The sequence below is a fragment of the Toxorhynchites rutilus genome, chromosome 3 (genome assembly GCF_029784135.1).
Source record: "Toxorhynchites rutilus septentrionalis strain SRP chromosome 3, ASM2978413v1, whole genome shotgun sequence".
Taxonomy (NCBI): Eukaryota; Metazoa; Arthropoda; class Insecta; order Diptera; family Culicidae; genus Toxorhynchites; species Toxorhynchites rutilus.
The window spans coordinates 21,662,914-21,677,198 of record NC_073746.1 but is presented as its reverse complement, the minus strand read 5'-3'; the positions used below and the strand labels follow the sequence as shown (position 1 = coordinate 21,677,198).

General features: G+C 38.6%; 2 protein-coding genes across 4 annotated transcripts; one reads left to right on the top strand and one right to left on the bottom strand.

Moving 5' to 3' along the window:
• Positions 1-138: 138 nt before the first annotated feature.
• On the top strand, positions 139-2,297 carry LOC129779129 (epsilon-sarcoglycan). Of its 3 annotated transcripts, none has more exons than XM_055786404.1 (5): positions 139-1,094; positions 1,148-1,389; positions 1,483-1,545; positions 1,647-1,778; positions 1,836-2,297. In XM_055786404.1, the coding sequence occupies exons 1-5, from the start codon at positions 360-362 to the stop codon at positions 1,975-1,977; spliced, it is 1,314 nt and encodes a 437-aa protein (XP_055642379.1). In that variant the 5' UTR covers positions 139-359; the 3' UTR covers positions 1,978-2,297. The 3 variants fall into 3 exon arrangements, with proteins under 3 accessions (XP_055642379.1, XP_055642378.1, XP_055642380.1); XM_055786403.1 differs by having other exon boundaries at positions 1,629-1,778; XM_055786405.1 differs by lacking the exon at positions 1,483-1,545.
• A 10,741-nt stretch (positions 2,298-13,038) lies between these two features.
• LOC129772949 (probable cyclin-dependent serine/threonine-protein kinase DDB_G0292550) lies at positions 13,039-13,974 on the bottom strand. Its single transcript, XM_055776484.1, has one exon. The coding sequence runs from the start codon at positions 13,972-13,974 to the stop codon at positions 13,039-13,041; it is 936 nt and encodes a 311-aa protein (XP_055632459.1).
• Positions 13,975-14,285: the final 311 nt, after the last annotated feature.

The window sequence follows — 14,285 nt, the reverse complement described above, 5'->3', positions numbered from 1 at the left end:
CACCGGAGAAATATTAATCTTTGCAACGTCCGCTTCCAACACGTGCGTTTCGACCGAATGATATTTTTCCCGCACACAGTTCTACGCATGCGTTCTCTCGTGTTCTCTGATATAATATTTTCATCTGTCAGTGTCAAGTTTTCCATTTTCCAGATAGGAAAATGCTCTTGCATCGTGAATGAAATTTTTATTTGCTATCGTTGCACATCACTGGTAGAATTCAAGAAATGTCTTCCATTGAAATTGTGGAGTTCATTGGCGAATGAAGACTATCTCTAAGGCGGTTTACTCCGACGAAAACGTATTAGTATTCTCGTGAATCTCTTCTCAATTACACCATCGCTACCACCAAAACAAAGATGTCGACAAAATTGATTTTTCTGCTGGCGATCTTTGCCGTCGCTCAGCTGTCCACTGCCGTCTACATTACGGACGATGTTTACGTCTCGGAGCTGTTCTCTCTGCGGGTCGAACCGCGAATGTTCAACTGGACCTTCCAAGGGCTGACGGAACAATTCCAGTATCGTCCATCTCTCGAGGGCTATCCGGATCTTCCGTCGTGGGTTCGCTACATGTACAGCACTGAGTATCATTCGGGTTTTCTTTACGGAACACCACCGGAACGAACGGCTGACAGCAAGGTAGCAATAGAGATCATCGCCCTCAACAAACAAACCTACGAAACGAAACGGATCGTGCTCATACTGTCCGTTCACCGGAAGCTTCCTCCGAGAAATGTGATCCAGATGAAGATCGATAACCTGAACTGGGTGCACATGATGGATCCGGGTAGGATTGAAAATTTGAAGAACATCTTTCGGAATGATTTGTGGCAGGAAAGCCGACAGGATTTGCACATCATTTTCATGGATTCGGCAATAAAACTGGGTGCGCGTTTGCCACTGAAACCGCAGCAACGTGAGGGGGTTGTAGTCCATTTGGGAAGCAGGGCCGATTTTTCCTCTAGACTGTTGGATCTTCAGGAGGAGGTTAAACCGCTCTACAAGATAGCGTCGTGCACATACAAGAGAACATCGGTGCAGACAACCTTCGAGAATTCTGGTTTCAAGCTGGACTGGTGTGCGTTCAAGATGGTGAGACTGTTCTGGAACTTGTGTACAAATTCAAACCGAATCGTTTATTTCAGCAAGCAGCAGACGATGACATCACGGCTATGCCACATCATCCGAACGAAAGTTACAAACCAGCTAAGGGATCGGAGCTCAGCAATCTCCATCGCTCTGATAAGTGGGAAGCACCAATGAAGTCTGAGGTACCGGAGAGGAATTATAGTGACGAATTCGCCGTCTCATTCGCCATTCCTGGGATGATTTTCGTGCTGCTTCTGTCCATTCTGACGGTGATATTGTGTTTCCAGCACGAGAAGTTGTAAGACCATTGCTTAAATTGATGTTCTATCGTGGATTCGATGTTATATGTTTTTACTCTTTGTGTTTTTATTTCGATATTCGTTTCTTGTAGGCGAGATGACGATTCTGAATATTATTTCGACTTTCTCTTTAACATTTGTACAGATTTCTTCAGGTGATTTTATGTTCCTAAACTGATTTTTTCGAAGCAGATTATGAAACAGTGCTTAACAGTACCGATATTGTGGCGATTAAAAGATTGAAAAAATTTTACAGACACGAGTATCGGCCAGTGCAAGCGGTTCAGATGGTCCAGTATTCGCAGCAGTCTACGATTCAGCCAACCGGAACGCTTAAAAGCCTTAAGGAACCTTCCTACGTGGAGAATTTGAGTTTGCGTTCAGCTAGGTAGATTCAATTTCATTTCTATTCAACTGTACACCCATTGAAACCATTAATTTGTAGTCCAACGGAGAGTCACTACCCGGAGGGTAGTCCACGAGTCAGAAACACGTATCTACGACCAAAGCCTCCTCCGTACAAACCGGCCTCGGGCTCGAACAGTTCTACTATGCAGCGTAATGTATCGAGAGGTGTGGACATGTGACAAGCGGATACCCGAGTTTTGTTCTGCTAGAGTGGAATGCAGATAATATTGAAGGAATTAACATTATTCATTTCGAAAACACTCAATTGGTAGAACAATATTCGAAAAATAAATGATTGGCGGAAAAATTATACTAAACTAACCATACAACAAGCAATATAACTATCAGGACTAAATATGTCAACATATTGAAATCTAAACATTACAACATTATCCACATCAACTAGAGTATATTAAACGCTCTGTAGAGAATACTCGTAGCATGTTGCAAATTCACCTTCATAAGAATATATTCATGACTTCGAAAAGCTCTCTCAAAACGTATTACATAATTTCGTTATGCATTTTTAACACACAATTTGCCCATTGTCCACATCCTTTGACGATTCCGATGTTTCCTTTTTTCATGCGTTTAATTGACTCTTCCGTGACAACAAGCATATGACAATAAGTAGATTGATACTTTTGAACACAATTACTTCTTCAAGTTTCACAATAACGCTGAGCACAAAATCCTTCTTTATATATTTGTTATCATGAACTTTTATAATTATTGATATGTTTAATATAATATAGCTCAAAACCAGTACAATAGTCAATTTACTCTTTTTTCATCATTTTCTAGTTTTTTTTTATTCGGTGCACTGACCCTAACGCTTCATATTCTGAGCATTTCGAATCACGAGTATACTCGCGAGTATATAGGGGAAGTGGTGGCATAGTGGTCACCCTAAAGAATATGTCCATTTACTGCGTTCACATACCGTTCAATCCCCGTTTTTCGAACGATATTGTAGTTCAACTTATTGTTGTTGAAGATAGCAATCGACTTTTACTTTAAAAAAAATAGAATAGTACATTTTGCATCATCAGAAAAAAAAAGTTGAAAAATCAAATTTTTTTTTGACCTGGAGGTAAAGTGGTCACCTAGGGGGGGCAAAGTGGTCACATGCACATATCATGCTAAATGTCTGAAATGTGATTCCCTAACACAGACTTCTAATTCATGGAGCGTGGGGAAATTGGCATTGCAAATTCTTGCAAGTCGGGGGCATTTTTGTTCCAACTGAAATGTGTTTGCCTAACACAGACTTCAAAACCAAGGTGTAAATCGGCTTTGCAAATAAACGAACGTAAAGGACTTTCATAAAATTTACTTGTAACGAAGAACATAATCTATCACAATGCCTGAATTGACTTACATGGCATTTATTCAATCTCTTTACTCACAAAGCAAATATATTGAATTCGATTGAATTCGGAAATTGTTTCATTCAATCGAAAATTTAATCAATACAAACGATTGATAATCTAAGGTAGTCCCGAGTCAACCTTGAGGTTATATTATAGATATAACCCACCCATTTTTATTTATATTTTGATATGCGACAGCTCTTCTGGAGTACAGGGTGACTCAAAAGTCATGAAACTCATCGAACTAAGGGTGACTATCAATATGGCAGCTATAGTCAATAGTTATACTACCAAACAAGCACGTAACCACTCTGCCCCCAGTGACCAACTTGCCCCCACTACCCCTATCCATTTTATTGACGCTCGCCACGTTCACGAGTTGGTTCAGCATCTCTATCGATTGTTCGTAAACAGAAATGCACTCGGAATCTAGTTTATCGCTGGTCACGCACATACGAGGTTGATGGTAAATTTTCTCATGGTATTTGACTCACCAGCATAGGGAAATGCCAGAGTAGAGCTGTCTGATTTACAGCTGGGAACGAATAATGCTTCCAAACATTGAAAGAGATGGAAATATTCCCGTAGTTGTGTGAGGTGTTGAATTAAACCTAAGTATATTCTGTTGTGATTGCAACTACTGTGCCACCTACTTTCGTATATACCTTGGTTCTTCATACTGTCATACTGTCATTCATACTGTCATGTTGGTTGGACGGATGGCAGCCCCGTGTAAAGAGGAAGCTGAACAGTGGTAATCACCATTTTTCATTCGTGTTTCAATATTCAATGTGTGAACATCGTTCAAGAATAAAGATTTTTTTTGTCGTGATTAGATTAAACTTGGCCTCTCAAATCCGCAGGAAATCCCAGTCCATCATACTCATTCTTAAATCCAATTTCTTTTAAGTTTCCTTCAATTCACTTATTTTCAAATGTTTCGTAATCGTTTCATTACACAATCAACTTCGTCTTTGGCTTGTGGTCCAAATGGAGTGGTCCTTCGATGTTATTACTGTTTTTTTGGCAGAGTTCGTAAATTTATTCTCTTGCATATTATGGACCACTGTCAGCGTTCAGGGTCTCATGCTCTATCTGGCATTCGTATATTAGTTACAGCTATTAACCTCCCTCCCTGCCTGCCTTTCCACGACGGACCACTATACTCTCTGTCGTAAATGTATCTTTATAGCAACGATGCCTGCATGCGATTCTTGTGAGATTTGTCGTAATTATTGAAGAGCCACAGGGATTACGCTTCTCTCAACAGCGATTTTTCTGCTCCACACTTGACCCACGGGCGGTCTTCGGTTATCCCGTGGGAGAATTAAGATGAAGGTGGAAGCTAGCCACAAATGGCTGCTACAATGGCGCTCATTTCTTTCATCTCCCTCCCTCACCCCTCGCCAGAAAATCAATAATTTGGCGATCGTTTTTGCACACTTCCCATCAAGTAATATCAACCAAACTTTAATCGATTACTCACAAGATATTAAATTTTCATCTGCTTCCGCACCGTATAGTGAAGAACGTCGGAAAACTCGAGCAAGTGCTCTGAAAGTGAAATTTTCGTTTTCCAATTTTCAGCAATGGTTTTGTTTGTATTGGTGGAAGCATCGTTATTTTTTCGACACTGATGCCAAACAACATCATCGAAACAGCTATAAAAACCACTCAATAAAATGTTATTCCGGAGTCATAGCGTCCCATGTCATGAAAATCAATAGAATAAAATTGTGTTGACATCAATACAATTATTATTTTTACGTTTAATGGGTCTATAATGTAAGTTTTAGCAACTTTAACATTGGGTAAGAAAATTGTATTGCAGAGCTCGGAACACTGCCACGGCTGCCTATGCTTTCAAAAACAGTAAACGGAAAAGTATTAAATTCAATCTAAATGCCTCGGCCAACGAAGAGAAGGGTTAAGGCTTTCCAACGTGAATATGTGAAAACAATACGATCAACGAAGGAAAATATTAAGGAATTATCAACATCGAGTTACTATGCGGAAGAACTTGTTAATACCAAAAGAGCCCCAATTCGCATGTGTTATAAATTTGCTCATGTTACGCTCGCGTATAATCAGAATCATATGCAAATGCACCTTCTATATATATTTATATTTGCAATTGTTCATCGGAACATATCGTTCATACATTTTACTTTAGTATTGAATTGTTATTTGTTTTTTTTTTCAAATGTATTCGAAGACTCGTGTCAATGAAGCGCCACACAGTCTGATAAGTGAATTGATCTATTTACGTGTGCTTTGCTCTTCTCTCACAAACACTATTACCCCATTTTTACACGAGGGTTTACCTATACTACTACAATGGCTAGCTTCCACCTTCACCTTAAATGGAATAATCGGAAACCGCCTTGAACCGAAATATTTTCAGGGAATCCGCGTGGAAATTAAGTGACACTAAAATTTCTCGTTTCCGAAGTGCATTTGGTGTGATTCCCACCGTGTGTGACTTATTCCAAGCAGAAATTATAATAATCTGTTTTTTTTTCATTAAAATTTGTATGTGTGTAAAAGGGCAGTAGAACCTTTTGGGGGAACACCTTGAAATTACATGAAATTTACATTTCTGTATTATAGTGACTTTCAAGGTACGGACGGACGTTACCTGTACGCCAGATCGCCTTCTCAGTTTTATCAAAAAACTTTGTTTCGGACAATGTTTCTGAAGGCATTTTCTTCTGTTGTTTGAGTACAGCATCTCCTAAGCATCTTCTATGTTGGATTTTAGTATTCAGTATTTGTTATATATTTATGTTATTACAATTCATATCAGTTTTAGTTTGTGTACAATTAGTTTTTTTTTGCTTTCCGTCTATTAAGAAAATACACTCTATACAATGTCCAATGGTAGTTACGCTTCTTATGCAAGTGTGAACAACCGCAAAATTCAACTGAGCTGAAGAGTTGTTCCAAATGATCAGCTCACTTGTATGGGCTGAACGGCTCTGAGTCGCTCACCGTAATGAGCTGATGTGCTCATCTCTAATGGGTACGAAAAAATGGAAGTAAAAATATTTGCGGATCGGGACGACCGTATAAAAACTGATAATGATAAGAGTGCGGATCGGAACGATCGTGCTGTGTAAAAATGGAAGTAAAATCGAGACGACCACGCAGAACAAGTACGGGGTCGGGACGACCGTATGGAGAACAGAACTTGACTCGATATTTTTTTACTTAAACGTCATCAATTAGCTCATACATTCCAAAGGTGTTTCAAATGTTTTATGTAAAGTAAAATACACTGGAACAATATTCATATGTATTGGTTTTTCTTTCGCCTTTTTTATCAATTATTTTTTTCGGAGAAGAGAGAAGATGTGTGGCATGCCCAGTTCTGGCAACACCAGCATCGTCAGTTTAGCGATCAAGTGGGTTGGGCTCTCGGTATATCTTCCGTCATCTTACCGATAATCCCGCGGACGCTCAGGGACACACAGTATACAACTTGATTCGTTCCGTATCCACAATATGGCTGAAGGTTTTATAAATAGTCGGCGGCAACAGCTGATTTTTGCTGAATCGTGGAATGTCGACATCTTAAAACCACATATTGTTCACATATCGTTTGTTTGCACAACAAGTTTAATTTTAACTTCAAAATGTTGAGTTTCGTTGCAAATAAACACCGTTTGTGGGAAGCTTTGATTTTATATTTCTACATTCTATCAAATATATGCCGGGAATTCAATTTTGAGCGCGGTCTGTCATTTAGTTTGTTTACAGTGTCATTGAGAACAAGTTTATTTTTTTTGCTTGACGATTTTTGATATGGATATTGGTTTGTATTGGTCAAAGTGTGAAGTTTTATGTTGGAAACGAAATTCATGGACACGCAAAGCTCAGTTCATGCGACACCTACTTTAAAGCTCAGAACCACAAAAGTGATGATGTTTGTATTTCTACGCGCTTCAAAAACGAGATTCGTTCGTGATTATTTTTATTAATTTCTTTTTAAATTTATTTTGTCCACTAAATGTTATCAGTAAACGGTGAGAAAGTTAGATTTTTGTATATTTACAATGGTGTCAACACTTGATTGGACAAAAGTCATAGATATTCTTCGAAGTTCTTAAGTTTGCTAATGCATATAGGTTATGAGTACTTACTTCCGGACATTTCCCAAAAGCTTATGTTATGGTTAATAGCGATGCAGTCGGTATCATATTAAGTTTGTTGATATCATTGATTATGTAGAGGATTCCGTTCGGCCATATGAGAAGGATCTGCAGTATTAGAAGCGCATCATATGCCACTCATCGTTTGCCTTATAAAAATGTGAATAACAACTCTTATACCATGTAATTCTCTATATGTTAATAATAAAACAATGTGTAATGATGATTTCCTAAACTTTTTGATGAAGAAAAAAACTTGAAACCGGAAAATTTGGAGAAAAATTCCGATTTTTCTAAAAAATTCAATCGTATTTCAATCCCAAATCATCATTTTACTCGCTGCGCCATCTGGTTGTAAATCTATCGTAGATTCGTCAATGCCGAAACATTGAAAACAATGCAGGATACATTTGGTGACTCTACCATGTAGAAAATACGGGTATATGAATGGTATAAGGCATTTAGAGATGACCGAGAAGAGATGAACGAGATGCCACGGCGAGGACGACCATTCACCTCTTTGACTAATGAGAACATCGACAAAATAAAAGGAGTGGTGCTTGGGATTCGTCATTCAAGCTTGAGAGAGCTAGCTTGTGATGTAAATATCTCTCACGAGACCGTTCGCAATATTGATGTTATGGGAATGAGAAACATTGCAGCTCAACTAGTGCCAAAAGAGCAACAACATCTTCAAAAATTCAATCGTAATCAAATGCCTGAAGACATGCTTGATCGATCAAATTTTGATTCCAGGTTCATCCAGCGCATAATTACTGGCGACGAAATATGGGTGTACGAATATGACATGCAAACGAGACAACAATCATCAGCATGGACCCCTGTAAACGAGTCGAAACCGAAAAAAACAACGTCAAAATCGAACGAAAGTGAAGATAATGCCTGTTTCTGTTTTCCTTGATATTCGTGGTGTTGTCCTTGGAATTCCTTCCGGAAAATTTGTCGTAAACGGCCAGATTTGTGAAAGGATAACACTTGGATTTTGCGCAAGATAATGCAACAGCTCATCGATTGATCATTGTGAACGGATGTTTGACCAAAAATGGCACTGTAAACGAGAAGAAGGAACTTACGCCATTCGGTGGCGTCGACTTTCGGATTTGGTAAATTAATAAACACAAACGCTATTCGTACAAGCGTCGCCTCTATACTGTATACTGTCAACTGACATCTGTATTCAAAGAAAAGACTCTCGGGGCTTAAATACTAGTTTACAAAAATAGGCTTAAACTCTACACAGAATATTTACAAATTATGCTGGGCGGAGCATCGCACCAGCAGTTAGAGTGGGCTGTGATGGCCTTGGTCAGACGCGTTCTTCGGAGAGAGAGAGAAAGCACTTCTTTGTGGGTCAAAGTAAATAGGAAAAGAAAGTGCTGAAACATGTGTGCCGGATGCGCGCCACATGTTTGGTTAAATTTCTGCTGCTAGCTAAACTCGCAGCGGGGCGGAAGGAAGACAAACTCGCCGCTGCCCTTGGTGCGCGTCGAGTTATACAATCATAAATAGTAAACGAACCCTTGGGCCAGATTGCTGGCTCGGGTATCGTATCACATTTTATGTTTATATCGCCCAGCGCCCTCGGGGGTGGTTTATTGCCTTAGAGGCCTTGAATATTGATGAGTTGGGTTTAAGCGTGATCATATTACACCTTTCCCCTTTCGGAGAATGACGTAACATTGAGAAGTCATTCAAGTTAAATTAGGTGGAAAGATTCGTCTGACCTTACAATTTTAGTGTTTATTCAATGTTTGTGATATGTACATTTTTCGTGTATTCAGGTAAAAATTAAGTTTGTTTATAAAGATTATCCTTATAATATGATTATACGGGTTGTCTTCGTTGGGTGTTCTATTTGCTTATAAATATATTTATTTTTAATATTTGTTTAATATATACATTTTACATTTGATAATAACTGTCGGAAGGATTAACTGCTAACTAACTAATATATACATTTTACATTTGATAATAACTGTCGGAAGGATTAACTGCTAACTAGGTATCCCTTTCCCCTTAGGGTGGGGTTGCTCATATGGTATTATTCTGTTTTTATGTACAGTCTGGACTTTATTGGTTTGATCATCTCTTATTGTTACGTTAGGGTGTTTAATGTCAATTATTATATATGGTCCTACGTATACTTTGTCTAATTTGGATCTGTTTTCGTTTGATAGAAATACTAGATCATTAATGGCTACTTTTGATGGTCTAGCCATGGTTTTCTGTGTCTCATTTCTGGCTTTTCTTACCTTATCAATTATTTCCCTAGCGGTATTTGATGCTATTTGTAGTTTATATTTAAGTTCTTTGTAATATAAATCCATGTTGTAAATTGGTTCTACATATGTGCTTGTTGTGAGGTTTTGTGGTAATTTAGCATTCGTTCCAAAAACTAACTCGAATGGAGTGTATGAGAAATCTGTGTGTGGTGTTGTGTTGTAGCAGAATGTGTAGTAAGGCAACCATTCATCCCAGTCACTCTGTGCTTGGTTGACGAATTGCCTTACGTACTCGTTAAGACAACGATGGTTCCTTTCCAGGCTTCCTATTGATTGAGGGTGATATGGAGTGGAAAAATTTTGTTTAAACTTCAGTAATGAAGCTATGTTTTCGAATAACTCGTTCTTATATTCAGTTCCTTGGTCTGTTTGGATGAGTTTTGGAATTCCATAGACCAGAATTAAGTTTTCTATGAAGGCTTTGGCTATGGTGGATGCTTGTTTGTCTATTGTGGGTTTAATAATGATGTATTTTGTTAAGTTGCATTGAATGGTCAGTGCGTATCGGTTTCCATTATTGGATCTGTTAAATGGTCCAATTGTGTCAATCGATACGCAGTCGAATGCTTTTTGGGGTGTTTTAATTTCGACGAAATTTTCGTTTGTTCGTATTGTGTGTTTATTTTGCTGGCATTTTATGCACTTCTTGATGTAGCTACTGATATCTTTTTTCATGCCACTCCAAGAATAGAGTCTGCTTAACTTTTTGTATAGTCTGGTGACTCCTGTATGTCCACCAGTGGGTGTATCGTGATTGTTTTTTATAATTTCGAACCTTTCGTTTTGGCTTTCTATCACACGCTTGGGTGTGTAGAGCACTATTTGCAAGTCTTTGAGCGTGTCATTACAAATCTTCTTAAAGGTTTGCACGCTGCATATTTGGAAAATTACGCTTGATAACGCTAGAGCTATCATGCTAATTTTCAAGTTTTTGGCCATATTTTCAACTTTCTTTACTAGTTTTCCCAGGGATTCTTTTGTGTTGCTTGCATTTTCAATTATTGTCGACGACTTTTCTTCGGTTCTTTTTTTATTCATTATTGCGCATTTCAAATTTTTGTTTCCGCTAGCGTTTGTTTCTTTATTCATTTCTAATGCGCGTCCGCATAGAAGTTTAGGTAGGTTTTGCCATTCTCGGGGTTCAATAGCCTCGTACGCTCTGAGCTGATCAGACTCAGTATCGTCGGGGTTTGAATTATTGTCTGTAATTTCTGTGTCGTTATTCGTTTCGTTTAGTTTTCTAGTCATTGCTCTGGTTTGTATACCCAGGACTTTTATAGTTTTAAGTGCCTCGGAATTAATTGCTATTCGTGATAGCGCATCTGCAGTCACATTTAGCTTACCTTGAACGTATTTTACATCAAAATGGAATTCTTCAAGATCCAACCTCATTCTTGTGAGTTTTGATGAGGGATCTTTCATTGAAAATAAATATACTAACGGTCTGTGATCCGTTTTTACTGTGAATTTCCTCCCGTAGAGGTATGGTCTAAAGTACGTAATTGCCCAGTGAATTGCTGTCAATTCCTGTTCAATTGTCGATTTATTGGCTTCACCTTTTGTGAAGGCTTTGCTTGCGTATGCAATGGGTAGTTCTATACCGTCGTTTTCTTGGGCTAAGACGGCGCCGCATGCTATTTTTGAAGCATCGGTTATTAGGGTGAATTCTTGTGTGAAATCGGGGAATTTGAGAACTTTTGGTGAGATAAGTTCGTTTTTCAATTTATTGAATGCATTTTGGCATTCGGGAGACCAATCAAATTTTGCGTTTTTTCTGAGCAATTTGTTTAATGGGTACGCTATTTCTGCGAAATTTTGTATGAACCTCCGGTAATAGTTGCAAAAGGCAACAAAACGCCTCACTTCATCTGCTGATGATGGTGTGGGGTAGTTTGTTACCGCTGAAAACTTTGATTGGTCGGGCTGTATACCTGCCGCTGAAATGTTGTGACCTAGATATGTTACGTCTGGTCTGAAGAAGGAGCATTTTTTGGGATTTAATTTTAAGTTGTAGTTTTGTAATTGTTTGAAAACGTTTTCCAAGTTAATAAGGTGATGGTTTATTGAGCAGCCGACGACGATGATGTCGTCGATGTAAAGGAATGCACATTCAGGTGGGAGTCCGCTAAGTGCTATGGACATCATTCTCTGAAAGCTATTTGGTGATATATTTAGACCGAATGGTAACCTATTGAATTCGTAGTGACCGTTAGAGGTCGAAAATGCTGTGTACTTTTTTGATTTTTCGTCAAGTTCGATTTGGTGGAAACCTGACATTAAATCTAGGGTTGTAAAATATTTGGCTCTGCCCAAATGATCGAGGATTTCGTCGATTCTTGGTAGGGGGAATTTATCTGGGGTTATCTTTTTATTTAGTTGTCGAAAGTCAACCACTAATCGCCATTTTTTATCTTGAGTATTTGATTTCTTTGGGACTAAGAGGATGGGGGAATTGTATGGTGAGGTGGAATTTTGGATTATTTTGTTATTTAGCATGTGGCTGATTTGGTTATTTATTTCTGAAATTTGTGCTTCCGGGGTTCGATAATTCTTTATGTAAACGGGTGTCTTGTCTTGAAGGTGAATGGTTTGCTTGTAGAAGTTGTTGGTTGTCAATATGTCGTCTTCTAGTGCAAAAATGTCGTTGTATTTAGTGCATAATTCTGTTAATTTCTCCTGGGCATGTTGGGGTGTATGATTCAAATTGAGTTCCTTAATCAGTTTCTCGTGTCTACCTTTTGGGTTTTCTCCTAATTCCGTTGTAATGTGATTTATGGTGTATTCTTTAAGGGGGATAGTGGTGGGGGCAAAGGTTTTTGGGATTGATGTTGGTGTGGTATTTGTGTTAATTATTGTAATGAATTGTGAGTTTGGGTTTATTATTGTGTTTGCGCAAAAAATGCCTGGTTTGATTTCTTGTGCGATCACAAGGGCATCATCGTTTAGGTTGAGTGACGGGAAGTGTTTTATAATTTGGCATCTAGGGGGAATAATGTAATTGTTTTCCCAGCTATCTTGAATCGGAATTTCAATTTTGGTGTTTTCATAGTTGAAGGTCATTAGCCATGTTTTGAGGCATAGGTTACATTCATATTTGGTGAGGAAATCTCTGCCTAAAATGCCATCTGCAATTATAGGAAACTTGTTGTTGACGATTTGAAATTGGTGTGGAATTTGGATATCGTCAAAAATGATATTTGTATTTGTGCTCGCTATGGATTCGGTCTTTCCCTCCGTAACTCCATTAATAATGCATCTATTTCCGGGGTGTATTAATTGTTTTCCGTTAATTTTTTCTTCTTTTACTATTGAGATGTCAGCGCCTGTATCAATTATTAATATACATGGTTTGCTTGACATTTGTAAGTATAGTGTAACGAACATTGAACAATTCACGTCGCATTTAAAAATATTTAATGTTGGTCTCCGTAATGTTTGTTTTCCTCCAATGTCAATGCCGGTTCGGACTGGAGGGCATCCGTCGGTTGTGACTCGTTTCCCGTTAGGCGAATGTATTGCTGAGGGCGGTTAAAATTTGTATTCCGCCTATTGTTGTTGTTGTTATTTCGCTGTGGGTTTATGTTTGAGAATTGGTCTCGAACTTGGTTTTGCTGGCCAAAACGGTTATAGTTATTACGCGGTTGGTTTTGGAAATTATTTTGGTTGAAATTGTTGCGGTTGAAATTGTTTTGGTTTCTACCGCGGTTATGGAAGTCGTTTGGCCTGCGCCTGTAATTATTATAATGTGTGTCAACGTTGTTGTTGAAACGGTTGGCGTTTCTGTTGGTTTGCGAGTATGCAAATACTGATGCGCTCGCATTATTTAAGTTTTCCTCCAACGCTTTAGTCATCGCGTCGGAGTATGAATTGAAATTCCCTGCTCTTATGATGAGCGAGGTTTTTTCGTTTTTTAACCCTCCGGCTAAATGTTTGACGCCTTCTTTGTTTGCCATAGATTTGGCAACTTGGGGCGGAATTTCTTTAGCGGTGTACGCTGTTTCCAAACTGAACACCAATTTTTCTAAATCCAGGCAAAATTGTTCGATTCCACCGTTTTGTTTCAAGTTAGCCATTTTAGCTAGAACTTGTTCCGGTGGGCTGGTCGTTATTTTAGCTTTTAAAATTTTGCTTATCTCGCTCACCGATGTCGGTGTTTCAGTGAATGCATTTCTCGCCCGTCCCTCTAGTTTGGTTAGTATGACGTTAATTATGGTTGCTTTGTTTTCCGGTGTTTCAAATGTTTTCACCAAGTTTAAAGCGTCAGCGAAGGCTTTCAGTTTGTCTATGTTTCCGTCGAATTGCGGAACTATAGACGATGTAGTCTTGATTATTTCGAGTATGCTAGCCATTTTCGGTTTTCTTTGTAACCTGAGGCAAAATAGGACGGCTAGCGCAATTTCCTTGAGTGTTCTTGGTCTACCCTTTTCGATTGACGCCTTAATTGCGTTCAAAAGTTGGTCCGCCTTTTCGGTTATTTTTATGATTTCTGAGCCGTGGGTTGTGTCTAGTAACGTAGACGACAATTTTTTAATCTGTTTCACGAGCGCTTCCGCTTCCGTGAGGCGTTTGGCTAAAGTACTTTTCCTTAGTTTTCTGACCAGTTCCTGTTGTATAGTCAGGTGTATATGTTTTAGTTTTTGTATATTCAATTGGATGAGCT